The 21,184-nt window shown below is 34.9% G+C and overlaps 1 protein-coding gene across 5 annotated transcripts in view; it reads right to left on the bottom strand.

Moving 5' to 3' along the window:
• The window catches only part of NBEA (neurobeachin), a 513,163-nt gene that overhangs the window by 409,389 nt on the left and 82,590 nt on the right, over positions 1-21,184 (bottom strand). For all 5 annotated transcript variants that reach the window (XM_063332757.1, XM_063332720.1, XM_063332711.1 and 2 more), the window contains exons 2-5: positions 13,885-14,116; positions 7,472-7,572; positions 7,123-7,218; positions 2,845-2,966 (exon numbers count right to left, since the gene is read on the bottom strand). In XM_063332757.1, coding sequence (XP_063188827.1) covers positions 2,845-2,966; positions 7,123-7,218; positions 7,472-7,572; positions 13,885-14,116 — 551 coding nt within the window. The remainder of the gene's footprint in view (positions 1-2,844; positions 2,967-7,122; positions 7,219-7,471; positions 7,573-13,884; positions 14,117-21,184) is intronic.

The following is a 21,184-nucleotide window of genomic DNA, read 5'->3' as shown; positions in this document are numbered from 1 at the left end:
TTAGTTTGAATATTTTTCCTCTTTTTAATTATTACTTATGGGTTGGTTTAAGCCACTATATAAAAATGACAAGTATTTGCATTGTTCCTAATTTCCTTCTGAGGTTGGTATATTCAGTTTCTCTTATGTGTATTACACACGCATTACATTTACACAGACTCAATTTTGTCATTTTATTTCTGTAAGACTGACTTCTTTCTGTGACTCATATACTATCCTTTTACATATATTCCACAACAAGAGGCAACATAAGAAAGTGAAACACTGAACTATAATTAAAGATTTGTGTATGCAAGTGTGCGTGTGTGTGAGATAACAAGTCATTTATTCATCACAGATATGCCCAAAGATTACTTGAAGAGTCTGTGCATGCAGCAAAACACCTGTGCTTACTAGAGAGGTTATTCTTTATGTGCTACAGTAAGAGAGCTGAAACTCTGTATGTTTTGGGGCTATACTTTCTACCCAAGTTTTCAAACTGCAGCAACAAAATAAAGACAACATTATTTTGGTATGTTCTGCGTTATGAAAACATAAAAACAAAGAAAAGCACACATCAACCATGGGGAAAGATAAACTCGTAGAAAAAAACATGCTTTCTTACGCTGCTAGACTCTTTAATCAATCTAATAAATAGATATTATATTAAAGTTACTTATTATAACTTAAAATCATACTGTCAGTGGACATTTTTTAAGCAAACATGGAAATGTTATGGTTGTTGCTAATAAGAGGTGTGTTAATAAAAAAAATATTATTTAGCATATAATGTTAAGGTTAGACCTAGAATTCTTTTGAAGGAAAAAATTCAGTTTTCTTTGATAACTCAAAGGGCAGCTTTGTGGGGTTTACTCATTGACTTTTTCAAAAACAAACACTCTAATACAGGAAAAATCTGTTTATTAAAGACAGCTGTTTGAGTAGATGTGGCAATTATTTTAAGCTATTAATTCTTTGTATCAAAGTGAATATAGGCTATATTTTTGGAGAAAAGGTCTAAACCAATATACTTAAAAATGGAAATAAAAGTAAATTCCTTCTGACACAGACAAATATGAAGTATACAAAAATATTCGGGAAAGCTTGAAAGATGGAGGATTTCAAAGTATTTCAGTGCAAAAAATATGCTAAAAAGCATGCTCAAAAATCTTAGAATTCAGAAAGAGTTGTAATCAAATCATAATAAACATCAGAACTACATCATGGCAAAAAATATGTATTAAAAAATAAATAATCAAACACCTGAAGTTATTCTAACCTAATGCCATTGCTGCTTCTGCGTTATATTGGAATCGGAGGAAATCATATTCATCACCCAGACTAAAGGTCTTTCTACACTACTAACCCTAAGAAAAGCAGCATACATCACGGGCTGTGCAACTTTTAATATGCTTTTCCTGCTCTGAGGCAGCAACTAATTCTCAAACCACCTAAAGCTGCCAATCCTGAAACATAAATTCTGTCTGAGAAACAAATGATCCTGTTAAATTCCTGTATGCTTGTTCAATCCTATAATTGCATTTGTTCTTGTCCTTGACAGACTAAAAAATAAATAAAATATAGACCATACTAATGAACACACCTACAGCCAATAGCTTGAAAAAATTGCCATGGTAAAATACTATAGCACTTAGCAGAAAATGGGCACATGGAAAAGCGTTATCCCAGATGGTAGTTTAGAGAAAATGTATTAATTTTTTTCTTCAGAATAAACCTAAATTATTTTTAATCAGGTATTTTTTCTGTAAAAAATATGAATTATTTTGGTTTTCCCAGTAAATGCACACTAAGATTTTTATGTATTGATAGTACAAGTACCTTCCTGAGACCACATGTACTGGTCCTTTCCTCAGCTGACTACTAAAAACTTCTCCTCTTTAGATTACCGGGAATGACTACAAAGTGAGAAACGATACTTTTGTTAACTTCCCTCTTCGTGCTACTCCTGTGTTCCTGAGCTGAAAAAACTTGATAGAGCTTGCTTATGTCCAGTCCTCATCTGTCTGCACAGCTGATACACAGTTTTTAAGAATATGAGAAAAAGTAAGCATACTAAATAGAAAATACACACACAAAGAATGGAGTGCTGAAGAAAATACCAGCATGTCCTGACACAACACAAGATTCCTTATTTTCCTCATTGCTTTTTCCTTTAGCTAAGACAACTATACTTGAGCAGATATATGATTAATTTCTGAAGTGAAAAAACTTTTTTTCTCATGATTTACCAAAAGAATAAACATTCTTACCTTTATATAATAATTTCTAATTATCAGAGGGCTTTATTAAGGATGTAACTCTTTCTATTTTAATCACAGCAGCAAACCTAAGTAAACTAAAATTGTCTCTCCTGCAATTAATCTATTAGGAAATAAAGCTTCCCTTCTTGGGAACAGGTGATGAATAAGCTGGTTTTATATTCACAGACCTACTACTTTCTATTACCTCTAGCTAATGTGCAAACAGTGTGGTCTGAGTACAACGGATTTGTTTTGTAGTACTGACATCAGCTGACAATCTTAAACACCAAACAGAAAATATGAAAACATTCTCAGTTTACAGCTCTAAGAAATAATATATTTTAAAATTGCTAAAGAAACCACCACATTAGATTTTACAGTTTATCCAGAAGGCATAATGTCTTGCATCCATGGATTTATAAATGGCAAAGCAAAAAGGACAGATGACTTTTTTTAAGAGTTTATATACAGTAAACAGCCATTAAAATCTGCAGGTATTTTGGGGGGGGAAAAAAAGCATGTCAGAAACTAAAATCAATGAGAAAGATTAACAGTTATTAGGAAGCCAAAACAAACCATAATTGCAGCATTCTAAGTTACTTACCAATAGAGATAGGGTTTATCCTTATCTACATTGATATTGTTTAGGGGATCCATACGAAACCAGGTGTTAAGAGTAAATCCATTTTGATAAGGCCACTTAGCAATAGGAGGCAATGCAATTGCCTGGGAGGGAGAAAAAAAAAAAAAGAAAAAAAAAGAAGAAAACAGCAAGTCAAAAAATGAATTTTTGGAGATTGTTAAAGGGAATGCCTTTCTAAAATCCTGTAATTCTAGATCAGATTTGATCTAACTTTCAAATATTAAAAAAGAGTATTAAAACCCCTTCAAATAGTGCATTTGAGTAAATGCATTAGTTTTTCCTGTAATTTAAACTACTTTAATTTTTAAGTACATAAATTCTACCAATAGAGGACAGGAAATTAAATTAGTGAATGTGCAATATTAAGAGGAAAAAAAAGAGAAAAATTACTTCTGCAGGAATTAAACTATAAATTCAGGTTTCACTAAGTATTCACCTCATCAATAGACTTAAACATTAAGATAAAATTAACCTCAGTAGATAGTACAACTACAGTATGAAAAAGTTTTTTCTCTGAGATTTAAGAGCACTGAAAGGTTTTTTTTCCCCCTATAAACAGTAAGATAAGAGCCTGAAAATCTTAGTCCCATTCTCAGTCAAAAAAATTAATATTAAGGCATGGCCTGGAAAGAAATTCGATTTTTCAATATTTTATTTTTCTGGGCTGACACTGATAAAGAGGTTTCAGAGAACTCTTTATCCCTGGGCAAGACCCTGAATACCTGATCTAACTTTGAAGTTGAACTTCTGACATCATTTACTAAATCAGTTTTTCTATGATACCGCTAAAAGAAAACATTTTTCCCCCTCAGTAGGATAACTATACACAAAATTAAGTAATTAAGAAATTTTAAGAAACTAAATGTTTGTAATAATTTAGATTACTGTAGTATGCACCCATTACAATACATTCTTTCTCCTCCATCAGACAAAATATAGAATATCTTACACAAAGGTAGTTAAGGAATAATAGCCTTTGATACTATTTCTTGCAATAAGTTGTATATAAATGCCAAACAGAAGAAAATAATTTTCTAAATAACTATAGCATGTTATCTCTAAGTGCATTTAATTGATATTTTTCAGCTTCAGTACGATAATTTAGGCTCTTACTACACTTTAAAATAATGAAGCCTAGTTAATTAGTCCTTGCACTGATGGTACTATGTTCTTATCAAAGCTACCACTGATACTACTGAGCACTGGCACAGGTTACACAGAAAGCTTGTGGAATCTCCACCCTTGGAGATGCTCAAAAGCCATCTGAACATGGGTCCTGGGTAGCCTGCTCTAGGTGGCCCTGATTCAGCACAGGGAGGCTGGCTGAGATGACCTCCAGAGGCCCCTTTCAACCTCAATCCTTCTGTGATTCTGTGTGATACTTATTAGTCACAGTTGGAAATACTTTTTCAGCAGCGCTCAAATCTTGTACTGTCCTGATTCATACAGAAGACTACAAAGAATTGTAGCAAGCTCCTTTATTGCTTAAAATGAGAACGAATATGATTCTTTTGTCAATAGAGTCACAATAACCACGCTAAGATTCTATGCCAATGTAGTCAAGTACGTAAAAAAATGGTCCAGAGTGGGGCTGACTGTTCCTTATTTTTATATGCAAGGCAATTGCTGAAAAGGTTTTAAGAGCAGAGAAATAGGTTATTAAGAATGATAGGGAACTCACAGTAAATTTTGTAATTAGACACAGCAACGTGCTCAGATCATGCTAGTATTTGACTAGACAAAAGAAGTAACACCAATTCTGCAACTAGCCTGGTACTAACTGCTCAGTACAAAATATTTCAAGGAACTTCTTTGGGATATCACTCCTGCCTCCTGAGAAGGAGTTCCCCTTCTGAAACAGGAAAATTGCTACTTGATGACAAACAGGAACAACACCTGGGAATACTACCACCACCACAAGGTGTTCTCCTAATGGAGTGACTAATGTTCTACTTATACAGACTGGCAGAGATGTAACACTACTGGGAAGAGCCCTTCAATCAGGGTAGTGAAGCAGATCTCACCAGTAGATCGGGAAACTGTTTCAGTAGACTCTTGGCTCTTTCATACCACCACTGAAGTCTTGCTCATACAAGGAGCATGCACACAACATTAAAGAGGACCAACGTGATATTTATCATGCCTGGTAAACATTACGCTGTTTCCCTGTCTGATGTCTCTGTCTGATGTCCACTGTGCATCACACCTGAAAACCTGAACTCAGTGCTAGTAAACTAGGTCCTATCCTTTCTCTTTCTTCTAATGAAGTGCTGTGTTGTTTGGGTCATTTTATAAGTAATCGCCCTTGGTCCACTTCAGAGGATGACTTCTCTACAGAATTTGATAGTGTAATCCAATGGGCACTACTCAAGAAATGTAAATTTGAAACTCCTATTTCTTGATTTACAGGTACACAGTCAATGATGAGTGGTATGTGAAATAAGATCCTAACCCAGAAAAGAGAAATCATAGAATCACAGAATGGTTCAGGTTGGAAGGGACCTTAAAGATCACCTAGTTCCAACCCCCCTGCCATGGGCAGGGACACCTCCCACTAGACCAGGCTGCTCAAAGCCCCATCCAGCCTGGCCTTGAACGCTTCCAGGGATGGGGCATCCACAGCTTCTCTGGGCAACCTGTGCCAGTGTCTCACAACCCTCAGAGTAAAGAATTTCTTCCTAATATCTAATCTAAATTTCCCCTCTTTCAGTTTAAAACCATTACCCCTCATCCTATTGCAACACTCCCTGACAAAGAGTCCCTCTCCACCTTTTCTGTAAGCCCCCTTTAAGTACTGGAAGGCTGCTATAAAGTCTCCTCAGAGCCTTCTCTTCTTTTCTTTCTTTCAATGCCTATTGTTCATTTCAATCAAGAAACTTTATGCCCCTGTAAAACTGTCAGTACGGAGAACTTAATTTTAAATATGATTTCCAATAACTGATGCATCTCCTTGGACAGGGAGGAATATTTGAAATTCTTTCCCTGCAAAACGTTTTTTGAAGCTCTAATACAAAATTAAATTTAAGAGAGACATTTCAGCAGCATTTGCCTCTGAAGCCCACAAATGTCAAAGCAGTATGTGTCATTGTAGACATTCATATTCTGCAACAGCTGTCTTGCTACTGCATGTACTTTTAGGAGAGGTTAACTGTGGTTTTAATTTAGCACTAGCGAATGAAACTCTCTCTTTCAAACTCAGTAATTAATTCGTTACACAATCTGGCCCATGTGTTTTGCTGACACATCTGTTTTGTGCAGCTGAATATCAAACAAGATCAGGGAAGTGATCTAGCCAAAAATAACCCAGGTGAAAAACAGTGATTTCAGCCAGTTTATTTCCCTGACGCAATCTACCACACCAACAGCTGTATTCACAAAGAAAAGGAAGTGGTGGTTTATGTTTGAAAAAAACCTATCATCAGTGCTATTGAGGAAATACAAGTAGAATAGCCCAAGTGAAGCTCCTACCAGCCTTCATGCACCGGCATGAAAAGACAGAGATCCCAGGATTATTTCCCCTTTAAAGATTCCAAGTTCTACCACGAGCTTATACTATTCCATATCAGAATGGAACTGAACCTCAAATCTGGATTTCTCATTTTTAAGAATTTGTGTTTACTGCCCTAATAATTGTATTTGTAAATCTGTATACAGTATTTTAATTCATTTGTAGGTTTTTCTGAATGTACATGCAGTGAATGGAAGAGAGAATATCTATTTGAGAAGGTTTAGAAAGGAATACAATTTCACCATTGTAAGTTATGTCAAAATGTAAAGTCAAAAGAAGACCACATTTAAATCACCGCTTTGAGGGAAAGGAAACAGCTGATGGAGTTCATACAAAACGAAAAAGATATAATAAAATTTGTGATTAAGCTGTCACTGTAAGTTGCAGTGACATGCACAAGCTCATACCTATATTTTCCTCAAGCCTTGATTTATATAATATCAATTACATTATTCAAATAAAATAATACTGTTCTTTGGAATTTTCATTTTTCACTTTTATGATCATTTCCACAGACAAAAATCTGCTATTTTACATTCTAACCTCACAAGTGCAACTTCTCAACACTACAGCTACCTTGCAAATCTATGGAAGGCAAGGTCTATGCTACTCAAGCATGTACTTCTCCCCTCATTTCCTTTTCAATAATTTCCAAAAACAAATGAAAGCAAATGCAAATGAGGAGCAATTTATTTGTTTCTCAAGTTGTAGTATTTTTGTTGAAAACTTACTGCAGCACTACAGCCTGGGAAGTTGAAAAAGGTATCAGGCCCATGTCTCTGTGGCATCTGATTAAGGACTGATAATAGTTTAACCGCATGTCTTGGCTGTGAAAACAAGAACATTGCACAAAAGTCAATACAGCTATTTTCATACTCTCTAGGCTACAACGGAAACTGGACAGTTTTCAAACAACACAGCAAATTAATTCTAAAGTAGTTAGCAAAAATACTTCATAAATATATGTTCAATCAACACAAAAAAAAAAATAATTCAAGTTTATATGTCCCAGGAGACAATTTATGTTAACTTCAGGCTCTAATGGAATGACACTTAATGCTTTATCTGATCACAGCTTACCCAGATTCCATTTTCGCCTCGAAGCATGCTGAACAAAAGCTTCAACTCTTTGACAGTGATGCTGTAGCTGGCAAGAACCCCCAACATATCAACTAGAAGATCTTCAAAGGAAAATAAAGTTATTCTGAACTCTGAATTTCATTGTTTTGACAAAAATGCTGAAAAGTTAATACCTTTAAAAGTGTATTCACAAATTCTAAAAACCAAACTTATTGGTTGCCTTAAATATTTTACAAAGGATTTAATATTCTCACTATTTTAGTAATTAAAAAGAAATTACATATGCAGTTTTAGATTTTGCATCAGACTTTGAACAAACTATCTATTAAATTTATCAATAATTAATTCTTCCTATTTCATAACATTCATCACACATTATGAACTTCTGTTTCTCCTTTCTGTTACATACTTTTTGCATAAGGGTTTCTTCATTCCTCTGATGTTAGTATTTTTCAAAAATTTCTGACCTAAAAGATGCTTGGCATTTTTCTTTAATTTAAGCACGGTACATAATACTGAGAATTTGTATGGTTTTGCTACAGTGATAATGCTTCCAACTTGTACCAGAATGAAAGGCCAGGAAAAACAAAGAAGCAAACAAAAACACACCAAAAAACCTAAAAAAAAAATCATAGTGAGAAAACAATAAAAGACCATAATAAAAAGAAGTGATCAGAAATGCTGACAAATTTATCTAATACAGCTTTCATTAAAACATCTCGAAACCTATAAACATTTAAAGTAATAGCATTACATAGCCTGCCTTTCAGAGAATATCAGGTTTAAAATAACTGCTAGTGCTTGGACCTTTATTTTAAAACACAGAATTTCATTTTAAGGATTTGTTAGCCCATGGGATGCTGAACGTCGCCTTATACTCCACACTTTCTTATGGAATAAAATGCACTAAGAATTACTACTTCCTCTAGCAGGAGGAAAAACAATTTGCTTATCTTCAGAGATGTGGCATAAGAAATTTAATTCAGAGATCAAGTAGAGAAATACAGAGTTTCCAAACCAAAAAAGCTATGACACAACAGAATGGGCATTAACAAACTTTTTCAGTCTGCTGAACAATCACAAAAATCCCCCCATAAAATTCGTAGAAGACATGAATAAGCTAATATCTTATTTCCAGGACTACAGGCTCTCCTTGTTCATTAGTGAAAGGATGATTCTTACAGGGCCTGACAAAGAGTATTCTTAAAAAGCATCCATCCTTCTCAAGGACATTTCACATTGATATTTTGTTTTAAAAAAAAATTTTCTCTCTGCAAATACCTACGTATGTGTTTTTGAGTAAAACCATCAATACCTATTTAACTTGTTCCACCATGAAACCAGCCTCTGGTCCTCAGTAAGCAAAAGGCATGTGCAAAGAATGAAATATCATTTCATTTACAGGAGACATAGTAAGGTTTTCCATGAGTGAAACTGCATGTCAGGAAAGGCAAAACAAAAACACTGTAATTTGCAGACATTTTCACCGTAAGATCTGAATATATTCCTAATGTTCAAGAATAGAATTGTTTACCCCCCCAGTTCTTTAAAGGAAGAGTTTATTTAATCTTCCCTTTAAAATTAGTGCCACATTATATTTGTGACAGAATTTCTTAAGGGAAAGCAATAATAAAGCCAAGAAAACTAAAATACCTTGTTTCTTACAATGGTGAATTCTATGACTCGGCTCCTCCTCTAGTACCTACAAGCATCTGCCGCCTTCACTGTACAGTCTCCAGCCTGCAACGTGAACCTGGCAGTGATTGCACGTATTCTACGTGATCAGAATTTTAGGACAGTAACACGCTGAAAACTCAGAAAGGGAAATCAGCACAAGGGAATACTAATCTTTGGCTGAGAATTTCCCAAGTCTTATTTTGTAGTCATCAAGCTACTTAAAATTTTGCTTCCTTTACAGAGAAAAATTGTTGCGTAGAAGAAATGTTGTTTGGTGATAATCAGGACATCATTAAAAAAAAAAATCTTCTACCATAAATGCAAAAGCGTAAACTAATACAGTCAAACTCAGATATGATTGTCAGGTTTTTAAAATTACCGAACATGTGCTGCTTTGTTTCATTGTTGTAGCCCTGTACTACCTCATGGCACAGAAAAAGTCTTATTTCTACTGATGATGTTGATAACCTACAGGCATTAGAAATACATATTTATAAATAATGAATAAAACATTGATGGAGAGAAATAAATTCCCTAAAAACTTAACTCTAGGTAAAACAAAGACCTGAAAGATTGAAGCCCAGGAGGTAACAAGTAAACATAAAGCAAAGAACATCTGCGGAAGTCGAAGCACTTAATGCTAATTAAAAATATTGCTGTAAACACCTCTAAAGAAGGTTTGTTTCTTGTTTCAATATATAACAAGACTTAAAAAGAACTGTGCTCCATTATGTAACTTTATTCATACTTATTAGAAATCTCATATAAAAGAGTCAGTCCACATCTGGTTTATAAACCCTAATGATCCACTCATCTATAAACAGACAAAGGTCAGAAATCATACCACAATTGGATTTTTTTTTCATGTTTACTTCTTTTTTTTTAAATATTAAATAAGATCACATCCATAACTGGTATCTATGATCTCATTTCAGAAACAAGATTGTGTAAAATAATACTAAATCCAGAAGGAGAAAACAGGCACCATTTCTCATTTTTAATGCATTTCTAAAATGCACTGAATGCAACAGATTTTATTTCTGTTAATGGCACCTTCTGACTGCTTTCACACCAATCAGTTTGTATATGATCTACAAATCAACCAGAAAGCTTGAAGGAATGCTTACTTCAGTCATTTAATATGAAAATACAATGGTAAAAGAGCCTGCCTGTCTGTCAAGTAACAATGAGCATATATCAAAATGAATGGTACGGCATTAACTTTAGAAGACATATTAAAGAGCATTGGAAATGTAACTTTGGAAAACTACCCTCAGGCCTCCTTAACCTTTTGATAACAGACAGACATGAAATTGTGAATTTTAACTCTGTTGGTGAAATAAATTAATTTCTACAGATTGACAGTAGAGAATGTGATAATTTTGCAGTTTTTCTTATGGAACCACTTGGAAGAGAAATGCTTGTTAACAGCCCATTAATGACAGCAGCCACAACCTACCACTTCTGCTTAAAAACTAGGAACTGTTTCAGTGCTTAAGAATTGAGTTCCAGCAAATTTAGAACAATTACCTACAGCATCACAACAGAACTACGGGAAATAAAACAGGGCTCAAGGGAGACATATGCGCTCTGTAGGAGTTTAGGCTACTTTCTCATCCACCATTCAGACTTCTCTGAAGGTACTACAGATGCACTATCACAAAGAGCCTCTCAGAGCAGATGATCTGCTTCACTACTCATCACCTGCAAATAGAGAACTCTAAAGTGAACTCCTCAAGGACGATCCTGTGCAGCTGTTTAAAAAAAAAAAAAGTGCCAATTGCCTATGCAAGTATTATAGAAATCTTTTCCCCTTAAGCACTGATAAAATGTCTGACCATGCCCTATCTTTGTATACAAGATTATCACAGTACAAAGATGACTCCTCACAGGTGATGCTTCTGGAAAGTAAACTGGAATACAAGTGGTAATGATCCCATTTGGATTGCAGTTGAGACTTTCAAGGTGATTAAGATTGAATCTGCAAAATCTCAAAAAGTGATATAAAGTGCTGAGAAGCCTCACGAATAAGATAGTATTCCTTTAAACAGACAGACAAGTTCTTCTCACTGCAAAAGATTGTGTACGTCTTTATTTGCTGTTGTCTTACTTTCATAAAACCAGAGAAGAGTGGCTTCAGACTCAGACCGGTCCTGCAAGCGTGCTGTCAGAACATAAAACAGATATTATGCCTGTCTTGTCTATTTAAACCTTACCTAGGTCTAATCACAGCATTTCACAAAGGAACCAGTGAGAGGCCCTAAAAACAAACAAAACAAATCCTAAAACAAAGAAATAAAAAAATGGAATACCTGTACCCTTTAAAGATGATAAAAGCCAATTGCAAAATATTGGGTTGACAGAGCACTAGCAACTGTTTTGCAAAAAAAAGTGGTACTAACTTCCTAGGAGTAAGCACTAACACGCTCTTGTTCAAAACACCCTCCCTGAATGTTAAAAATCATTTTGCCACAAAATTTCTTACTTTATTCTCTGGGTTTGGAAAGTTCGTAGCAATATTTGGGGCAAAGTAGTTCTACATACATCTGGTGTCAATTATGGCTTCAACATCTGCATAGCAGATTAGGCAACACAGATACTGCATTAATTGTCACTGATTTTGCCATCAAATGCCTACCATTGAAATAGTTATGACATGACCATATTTATTACTTCTGACTTATTACCAACAGCATTGTCATTTATAAAAGGGTGCTGAAGTCCTTGCAGAAATCAAGACATAAAAGCAAAATGACGAATTCGGTTGCTTCCATGTCTGTCAGAAAAATTCTCAAAACCCCCACATTCGCATCTATTTACAGTTATCAGAGAAAGACCCTACAAAGCGTGACTCTATTAAATTCCTGCTCATAATATATAGAAGACTACTCAGACAATATGACACACACTGTAGAGCTAAAAGGCCATCAGAATTCCAATCTTCAGGTTTGATTTTAAATTAAATATGTGCTCTTTTCATCTGTGTAAGTATAGAGAAGAGCAAGCTTACTGATGTTTTTTTCTGCAGAAGGTCTGTTTCTGAAGTACTGTGTGACCACTCTCAGAAAAAGATTAACGGGGAAGAGGCTCCACTGCCTTTTTTATTAATGTACTACCCCTGACTTATATTAATAGTTGTAAATTCAGAGTGATTTTTCAATTCCCAAATGCTCCTGGAAGCCAGATCCTACACTCTTGATTTCTGACTTCTACAATTAGCTAAGCGTTTTTAAAAATTCTCTCTAATGGGGACACCATTACAGATATATTTGCCACATACAGAAGTACTATTTAGGGGAGCTCGATTTGGACAAATTTTATTGGTATGATTACTGATGTAAGCACATTGTTTCCTTGAGTGAAACCCTGAAAAACTTCAAGATAGAAATGTTTGTTTTCATCAACTAATATCTTACACTTAATGTGGAATAAAACAATATCTTTGCCCTTATACTATTCTGACATATTTACGAGTCCTGCAAAACAAAACATACTTGGTGAAAAACATTGGTCTGTGAATTTATTGATCCGTTATACTTCAGTCTGAATGTTGCAGTACAATATTTAGCATACACATACATTTCTAATCAACAAGGTGTTTGCTAGACTTGCTTCGAAATAAAGAACATAGCTTTTTCAAATAATGAATATTACAGACACCATTATACTGAAAAAAAGCCAAGGACAAAACCATTCCTGAATAATCCAGTTTTCATGCTGCTGTTACCCTCCTCTTGTTTCTGGTCTGAAATCCTTGCTGGTTTACTCTTCCACAAAGCCTATATATGTGTCAGGAATCAGATCATAAACTAAAATCTTAGAATTACGGAAGACAAACCTCTTCAATCTTTCAATCATGCCTCACAATTTAAGTATCCTACTATCAGTCACAAACTACAGGAAAATTAAGAACTACTTTCACATTGAGTTGAAAGAAACTGCTTGGCTTAAGTTTCTCCCTAAGAAAAATAAGTAGATAAATACTAATCATATGTAGCTCTCATATTTAAATGTGATAACCAAACCCGCTCCTCTAGTAACTCAAGACTATAATCTGTACCCTACTACTGAAAGGATGTAGTACAGAATAACTGAAACTCCCTCAAAGGTACTCTGAAAACCTTAGCTGTGCAACAACTTCACCACTTATTTTCAGTAAGTGAACAAATTATGTTATTTTTGTTATGCTCTAAAAAATTATAGGATGTTAAAAACCACAACTATAAAAACCAAAGAGATGTTATAGTGAGCACAGCTATACATTATGAAAGGATCATTTAATATTATCCTGATGTCCAGCATTCAAAGCTATAAGTAATTTCTGATATTCCGTCAGGTCTCGGTTATGTTTAAAGTGGATCATAATAACAATTCTAACATCTGAATAATTCAAAACGATCAATGCACTTAAAAACTAAAATGTTACCTTGACAGTTAAAAAGTCTAACATGTACTGTTCTTAATGATGTTCAAAATTGTTTTTTTGTGTCACTAAGATAACGTCATCTTCTCAGATGAACTAACAGGTGCTTAATTTAAACAATGCTACTATTTTAAGCTAAGAATAGATTTTTGTATTTTTTCTGAAATTGATAAAAAAGTACTTCTGACTTAATAGCAGTACTAACCAAAATAGCACAATAAGCAAAAAACAAGACACCCCAAACCCTTCCATAATCACACAGTGTTGACAGTTCAAGAATGTAATAAATATTTTACCAGTTGGCAATTTATACCTGCAATCATGTCGTCCACAGTACTCATCTTCAGCAGTACCTGTTCAATTAAGCCAACTTCCGTGCTAGTCTGTAAATTACGGACACTTTTACGTAGAATGGCTGTGAACATACTCCAGATTTCTGCTTGGCACGTTACATCACAGTGCTCCAAAAGCTCTGACATGCACGTAATGCTCTCTGCATCCTGGATTATAAAGTTCATCTCTAGATCAAATTCGCCACCAACCAGCTACAAAAGAAAACAAGAACAGCATTACAACCCGAAATACATAGTTCACTGTCTTTCATACCTCCATTGTGACCAACACTGAATATTTTTTGCATGATGAGAGAGGTAATTTTGACAGGGAAACTCACAGCTATGATCTGTAAGGCAGCAAATTAACAATCATGCTATGCAAAACACAGCTTGTACAAAATACACATATCATAAAATATTACCTTCAATTTTGTCATAGTGCTGAATACGACACTTTCATAAAATAAAATCAAAAGATACTTGAAATAAAGTAATTGAAATAGTAGCCTGGCCCAGCCTGCAGAAGCTGCAGAAACTGAGAAGTTCAGAAGCAATTGAAGCATTCCTACAGTTCTCTGAAAAGAAATTTGCCTGCTCAGAAATAAAAAAGACACCGAAAATAACTTAGCTATGTTTTCTCCTGATATAAACCAACACTATTCTGTAGTTACATGTTTGCAAGACCTTACTGCCCTTTCCATTGTACCACCCAAATAGTCATGCAGTCATGCTCAGAAAAGAATCCGTGATCTGCTCTGGACAACAGCAGACAGAAAACTTGCTTAATTATACCACAGATCAGTTCACCGTGTGGCCCAGGAAACCTACTGCTGGCGCAAGGGAGAGACAGAACTGGGAGAGGAACAAGCACTCAGATGAAAAGTGATTTAACAGCAGTACTGATGAAATCACAGCTTGACTCCTATCTACCCAGATACTTGCAAAATGCTATCCATTGTCCTGAGCTCCAATTAAATAGCACAACCACCAGGCACATTTTAGGAGGAAGAGAAAAAAAATAAACATAGAACTAGCAATAATTTTCAAAAGACATAGTCAAGACCAAGTATATCTTACGAGATGTAATTCACCAATTTCAATTAGTCACTTGCATAACTTAAAAAAGATGAACTCAACACACCTTACTGAACTGAATATGAAACTCAGTTTAAAAAAAAAATCCCCTTTTAATGATAGAAACATCTTTCAATTTGAAGGAGACAAAGACTGACTCTTATGCATCCTACTTTATCCTAGTATAACCTTGAAGAATTTTGAAAGCATCAATGTTAAATTTCAATAACTGCAAAATATATTACCTTATTCAGAAAGACAAAGAACAGAATAAATTAATTCTAAAATTATTTTAATACATTCTTTTATATTTGTTTCAGGAAGTTACATAATTAAAATTGCAATAATATGTTTTAAATTAAAGATATTCAAATAATTCATCTCTTATAAGTGCATAACTTCAATGCTCACTTTTAATAGAAGCCTATTTCAAAGCCTATGTAAAAGCAGTTGGTATTGCTTTCAAATTAAACTCCAAACAAGAAGCAAGTTGAAATACTATGCTAACTTTTTTTTGATGGTTAAACCTATCCAAAGTCTTCTTTCAGACCCAATCTTCATACAGAATTAATACAGCTAAGCAAGGACTAGCTTTGGCTAAAACCCTAATTCATAATTTTCACCCACTTACAAATTACTTTTTCTCTATCAATTAATTGCTAATAAACAATTTATCATTTTCTAACATAAAAGGTTCTGATATACTAAATATATAAACTGACTACCTCCTTAGTTCTCCTGAGATACTTAATTACATTCAAATAAAACTATTACCCAAATTATGATTAGTATTTTAGTTTAGAACTTGTGACTGCAGATCATATATTTGCATATGCCAGGGAAGCTGGAACAAGATGCTCTTTAAGGTCCCTTCCAACACAAACCATTCTATGATTCTATATTTGGTAAACACATAATGTGTACCAAAGGTAGGCAATAAAACTGTCAAAATTATTGACAGTATTTCTAAGGTCACTCTTTAGAATCATCAAATTTTACAGAGGAAACACCACACTTTTCAAGAAACCCAGGTGGAGTTTCTATTGCTGAAAACAGCAGTAACTGACGCACACTTCACCAGCAATCTGGGTTGTTGTTTTTTTCAGATATCTCTCCATTTGGACAAGCCTCTCTGAGATTACATTAAAACACACAGAAGTAAAACAGGCACCTGTAGAAGATATTCAATTGAACTCTCTTAGATGCTTATCCTAAGATAAAATGAAGCATCTTCTGGAAGTGTCTACTTCTTTCCATTTCTTTCCATGCAGGAAATCTAGGATGAGAAATCGTATTTGTGGAGTGTCCACCCTTGGATACACTTAAAAGCCATCTGGACATAGACCTGGATAACCGGCTCCAGTCGGCCCTGCTTGTGCAGGAGGGCTGGATCAGAGAACCTCCAGACATCCCCTCCAACCTCAACAATTCTATGATAATATTAGATATACAACTTTCAGATACTTAACCTAGGTGAGATGAATCCTACCATTTGTTTTTGATAACAGGTGGACCTAAAAACAAGGAAAAAACTTGTAATACCTCAGTTGGAATGCCGAGGTTCAATACAGACTGATCCCCCTTTCCTCAAACACTATTAATTGTAAAATTCTTGCTAACCTAAGTTAACAAACTAACATAGAATGCTTAACACAGACTAGAATAATTCACAGCAGACTAAAATAAATCAAACTGTATTTGCTTGCTAATGTAAACTAATGTATTAATATGCAATATTTAAAACAGACTGAAATAAAGCGCACCATATCAGTCTGAAGTGATGGGACATTTCAGTACTATTAAAAATAAGCTGTGTGTATATATAAAAGATCTCAGTGAATCTGCCTCAAAAAATGCACTGAATACTAATAAGATTGGTTTTATGGAGAATCTTCTACTGGGCTATGGACTACCCAGTAGGTACTACAATTCTTGTCCATTTGGCAGCAAGAGATTTATAGTCCATCAGAGTGCCTGCTTATTTCACCAAAGAAAACATTAAAATGTAATCGATTTGCCCTTAACTGCAGTTCAAGCATATTTCAGCTGCTAACTGATAATAATTATCATTAAAATCAACCTCCTCAATAAAAGAAACAAATTAATGAACTAATTAGCGGTGATGGCAAAAATGTAAGAATATGCAGGGAGGGTTACTTTTTTGAATTCATCATCCTAAAAATCAACATAGATCAAAAACATTAACAGTCAAGATAAACAGAAGTCTGAGACAACAAGGAAAATCTAAACAAAAATGAAGTGAGTATACAGTAATAAATACACACAGCAATCACCTCTGCTTTAAAATGTGAAAAATAAAATATAATTCAGCCAAGAAAAGAAGTAGAACATTCACTATAAAAAAAGAAGAAAAGCATTCTCTAACAACGTTTCCACACCTGCATTTCCCAAGCAAAAGATTGTACCTAAAGAGGAACAACCAGTCAGTCTTCACAACAGAGGGAGGTTATCAGTGGAGAACCACAGCAATAACGAGCTGGTAACAAGCGCCGCAGATACTAATGAAAGGACAAAGTTTGATGAGGAGCCCAAAATCACTAAATGTAGTTAAAAACCACCAGCTACTGAGAGCTGCAAAGATTTTTCTGCTATCAAGTGGCCGGGCAACAACATATAACAGTTCAGAGTTAGTAAATGCAAAGTAATACCGCATTATTACAGTGTTACCCATATGTACAAAATGACAGGCTCTCGACTCTGCTATTATCAGTCAGAAAAGAGAACTTGGAGTCTCTTGGGTACTACTTCAAATAACTACACCATATTAAAAACTGCCAGTAGGCAACTGTAAAAATTCATAATGAACTTGCAACTTTATAACTTGGGTACAATTCTGGACGCAACACCACACACAAAAAAGTTAAATCACACTGGCAAGAAGTAACTTATTTTTAATATAACTTGTGGAAGAGTGCTGTATTAAGATGAATTTCAGCTAGAGTATAATATGTACACTAGGATAGAAATCTTTAAAGGAGCCGGTATACCATATCATAAATCAGTGCTCTTTCCATATTGTAGATCTCAAATACAATCTTTTTTCTTATGTCAAACACCCAGTCTTAATTTGCATTCTTCAAGTGAACATTTAATATTCAGTAAAGACCATGCTTTCACTGTGATTAAGTATCTTGAATTATTGCTTGCACTTTGTCAAGCTCATCTATCACTTTTTAACTATTCTGCATCTTTCACAGCACAGCTGTAAGAAATGAAGCAGCAAACTGATGTTCAGATCATGGTTGCAAGTCAGGTGAATATGGCCAACAAACATAACTCCTCCTGAAGAAGTACTGAACTGGCAGCTATAAGCAAATTAGGCTATCTCCCCTATCCTGAGGTTGTTTACAATGACAGGTTGACACTCCTTGCAAATTGCTCCAAGAACCTTAACCTACACCACCATCCTCAAAAGCAGCTGCACTGCTCAGAATCTCCATTTTTTTTAATACTGTGGCCATTCCTCAGTAAGCTTCGGCCATTCATTATGCTATGCAATAAAAGCATTTCTTCCTAAACTGATGCATCTATGCAGAACTTACGCTGGTCTTTTATGTCCTTTTGATCTCGGACAGAGATGAAATTCTCCCTGAAAATAGAGAAGTGTCTACATATGCCTGATAGTATATTCGGATCAGTTGTCGAAATAGAGTAAAATACGTGCTGCTGAACATGTGGAATTAAATTGTTTACTTGTGAGAATCAGAACTCTTCATAAGTAGAGTCTTCAAATCAAGTTCTGAAGAATGGACTGAAATGAAGAGAGAAGAGCACAGCAGAGGACAGAACAGTTGGAAGGGACCTACAATGATCATCCAGTCCAACTGCCTGACCAATTCAGGGCTGGCCAAAATTTAAAGTATATTATTCAGGGCATTGTCCAAATGCCTCTAAAACACTGACAAGCACAGGACATCAACCACCTCTCTAGGAAGCCTGTTCCAGTGTTTGATCACCCTCTTGGTAAAGAAATATTTCCTAATGTCATGAACCTCCTTTGATGCAGCTTTGAACCATTCTCTGGCATCCTATCACGAGATACCCGGGAGAAGAGATCAGGACCTCCCTCTCCACTCCCCCTCCTCAAGAACCTGTAAAGAGCAATGAAGCGTCCCTCAGTCTCCTTTTCTCCAACAATAGAGGGCTTCTCAACTTGAAAATTCATCGAATGAACACAGAAGGAAAGGAAAGATGTCAGTCAATCTTATAAAAAATAAACAAATGGAAAATCAGGATGATAATGTTACTCAATGGTGAAAAATTCAAAGAAAGCAGAGGTCAGAACTTATTCTAGGAAGACTTTATAAAAAAACACCTGAAGACATGAAGATTTTTGCAATACAATTTCACCTGTGATTAAAAAAAACCCAACACACCCAAACAACTGCTAAGCATAAGGATCTTAAGAAGTGTGCGAGATGCGAAAAGACATTTCAGGGGTGATTGGCATTTTTTTGGTCAAATACAAAACATGAGTGCATTCTGCTAAAGAAAGAATGACACAATAATACAAACAAACAGTAAGAACAATAAAATGTGAAAATCTGAACTCCAGGGAGATCAAATAAAACATTTCTCTCTGCAACTACTGTCATGTTAAATAGATGAAGTATCACAGATTTCTCAGAACAGTCTATTTTTCCATGTTCTGCACTCATACTTCGGAATAAGTTTCACGTTACCTAAACTGTTTACTTTTAACACCTACGTTAACAGCCTTGCATTTTATGCATTTGTCTTGATCAAAGAAAGTATATTAGAACTAATGAACAAAAGTCTTCAAACTTCTACATCTCTAAATTTCCTGTTCATTGCTGTCAAAGCAGCACTTTCTACTTTCCTTCAAGTTTGATTCCTATCTGCCTTTATTTCAACAAAAATCAAGAATATAAATTGTAAAATACTAGACAGACAATGCCATTGAAAAACTGAATTACCACAATGTTACAATTACTACAACTCTAACAACATCCATGTCAGGTTTGCACCAAGACACTCCTTCCTTCCCTCTCAAAATTAACTACTGTCACGCTTGCTCCACCTTTTGGTGGAGCCAAAGAATAAATGAGGGAATATCACAGTCAACACGACAACCATTCTCAGCTGGTTTGGACTAGTTTGTGAGAACCACTTTAGGTTAAAATATATACATATACGATTAGAATAAACAATCTTGCCTTGTGATTATAGGAGGTAAGCAGTTTGGAAACAAAATTATCCTCTTCTTCTCCCTAATGTTCATATATCTTTTTAGGCATTGCAAAACAGCTGATTTGGCATTTGGCACAAATTTCCACAGGGAAAGAGCTGGAAATAGCCAGCTGGGATAGGACTGAGAATCTCTTAAAACTCCAAATCAATTAGCTGTTTTAAAGAGAAAATTAGTAAACTTTTTACCCTTAATAACAAAGGCCATCGCATAACATTCAAGAATAATCCTTGTTCAAATTGGAACATCTTCTGTACAGAACAACATTGAATTGATTTCATAATCACCAGTGAGAGTTCAAAATACGCAGAATCAGACTGCTACTGCTTGTTTTATAAAGATAGGACTCCAATTCAAGCGTTAAAACGCAGTAGTCTGACGAAAGTGCTGGTGGACCCAGGCAGAAAAAAAACAAGTTACTATTTTCTGGTCATTAATTAAACCATTAAATTCCTAAACAACTTAATTCAGGCTTTTAGGAAGATTCTTCTTTGGCTGCATGAATGCAGACTTCTTCAGGTAAAAGTGTTTAGAATGCTCAATGACATAAATTAAACTTATGGGTGACCCATATGTGTGCTGATCACGTGTACTTTTAACCTAAATATATCAGTATGACTACAAGTTACAAAACCTTAAAGGGGATATTTTCCGTAACCAGTACATGGTGGGTTTTTGTCAGTTTTTGTTTGTTTGTTTGCCTGGTTTTTTAAAAGTTTAATTGTTGAATGGAGTTCTTTAGAGATCCAGATTACAGGTATGTGTATCTAGGGTAATTTTCGAAATTCTCTCTACCATCAGTGGAAAGTAAAAGGTGCTTCTGGGAAGTGATTCATCTCACTGATTTTAGATGCAACATTAGGATGAAATAAATCTTTCCCTGGGAATGTAATAGTTTTCACTGACTATAAAAGGACAACTACTTCAGACAGGCACATCTAAAGTTATGTCAGATTAATCTTACCCAGTGTGCT

The sequence above is a fragment of the Chroicocephalus ridibundus genome, chromosome 1, assembly GCF_963924245.1.
Source record: "Chroicocephalus ridibundus chromosome 1, bChrRid1.1, whole genome shotgun sequence".
Taxonomy (NCBI): domain Eukaryota; kingdom Metazoa; phylum Chordata; class Aves; order Charadriiformes; family Laridae; genus Chroicocephalus; species Chroicocephalus ridibundus.
The sequence above is the reverse complement of the archived record's forward strand: the minus strand, read 5'-3'. Positions and strand labels throughout refer to the sequence as shown.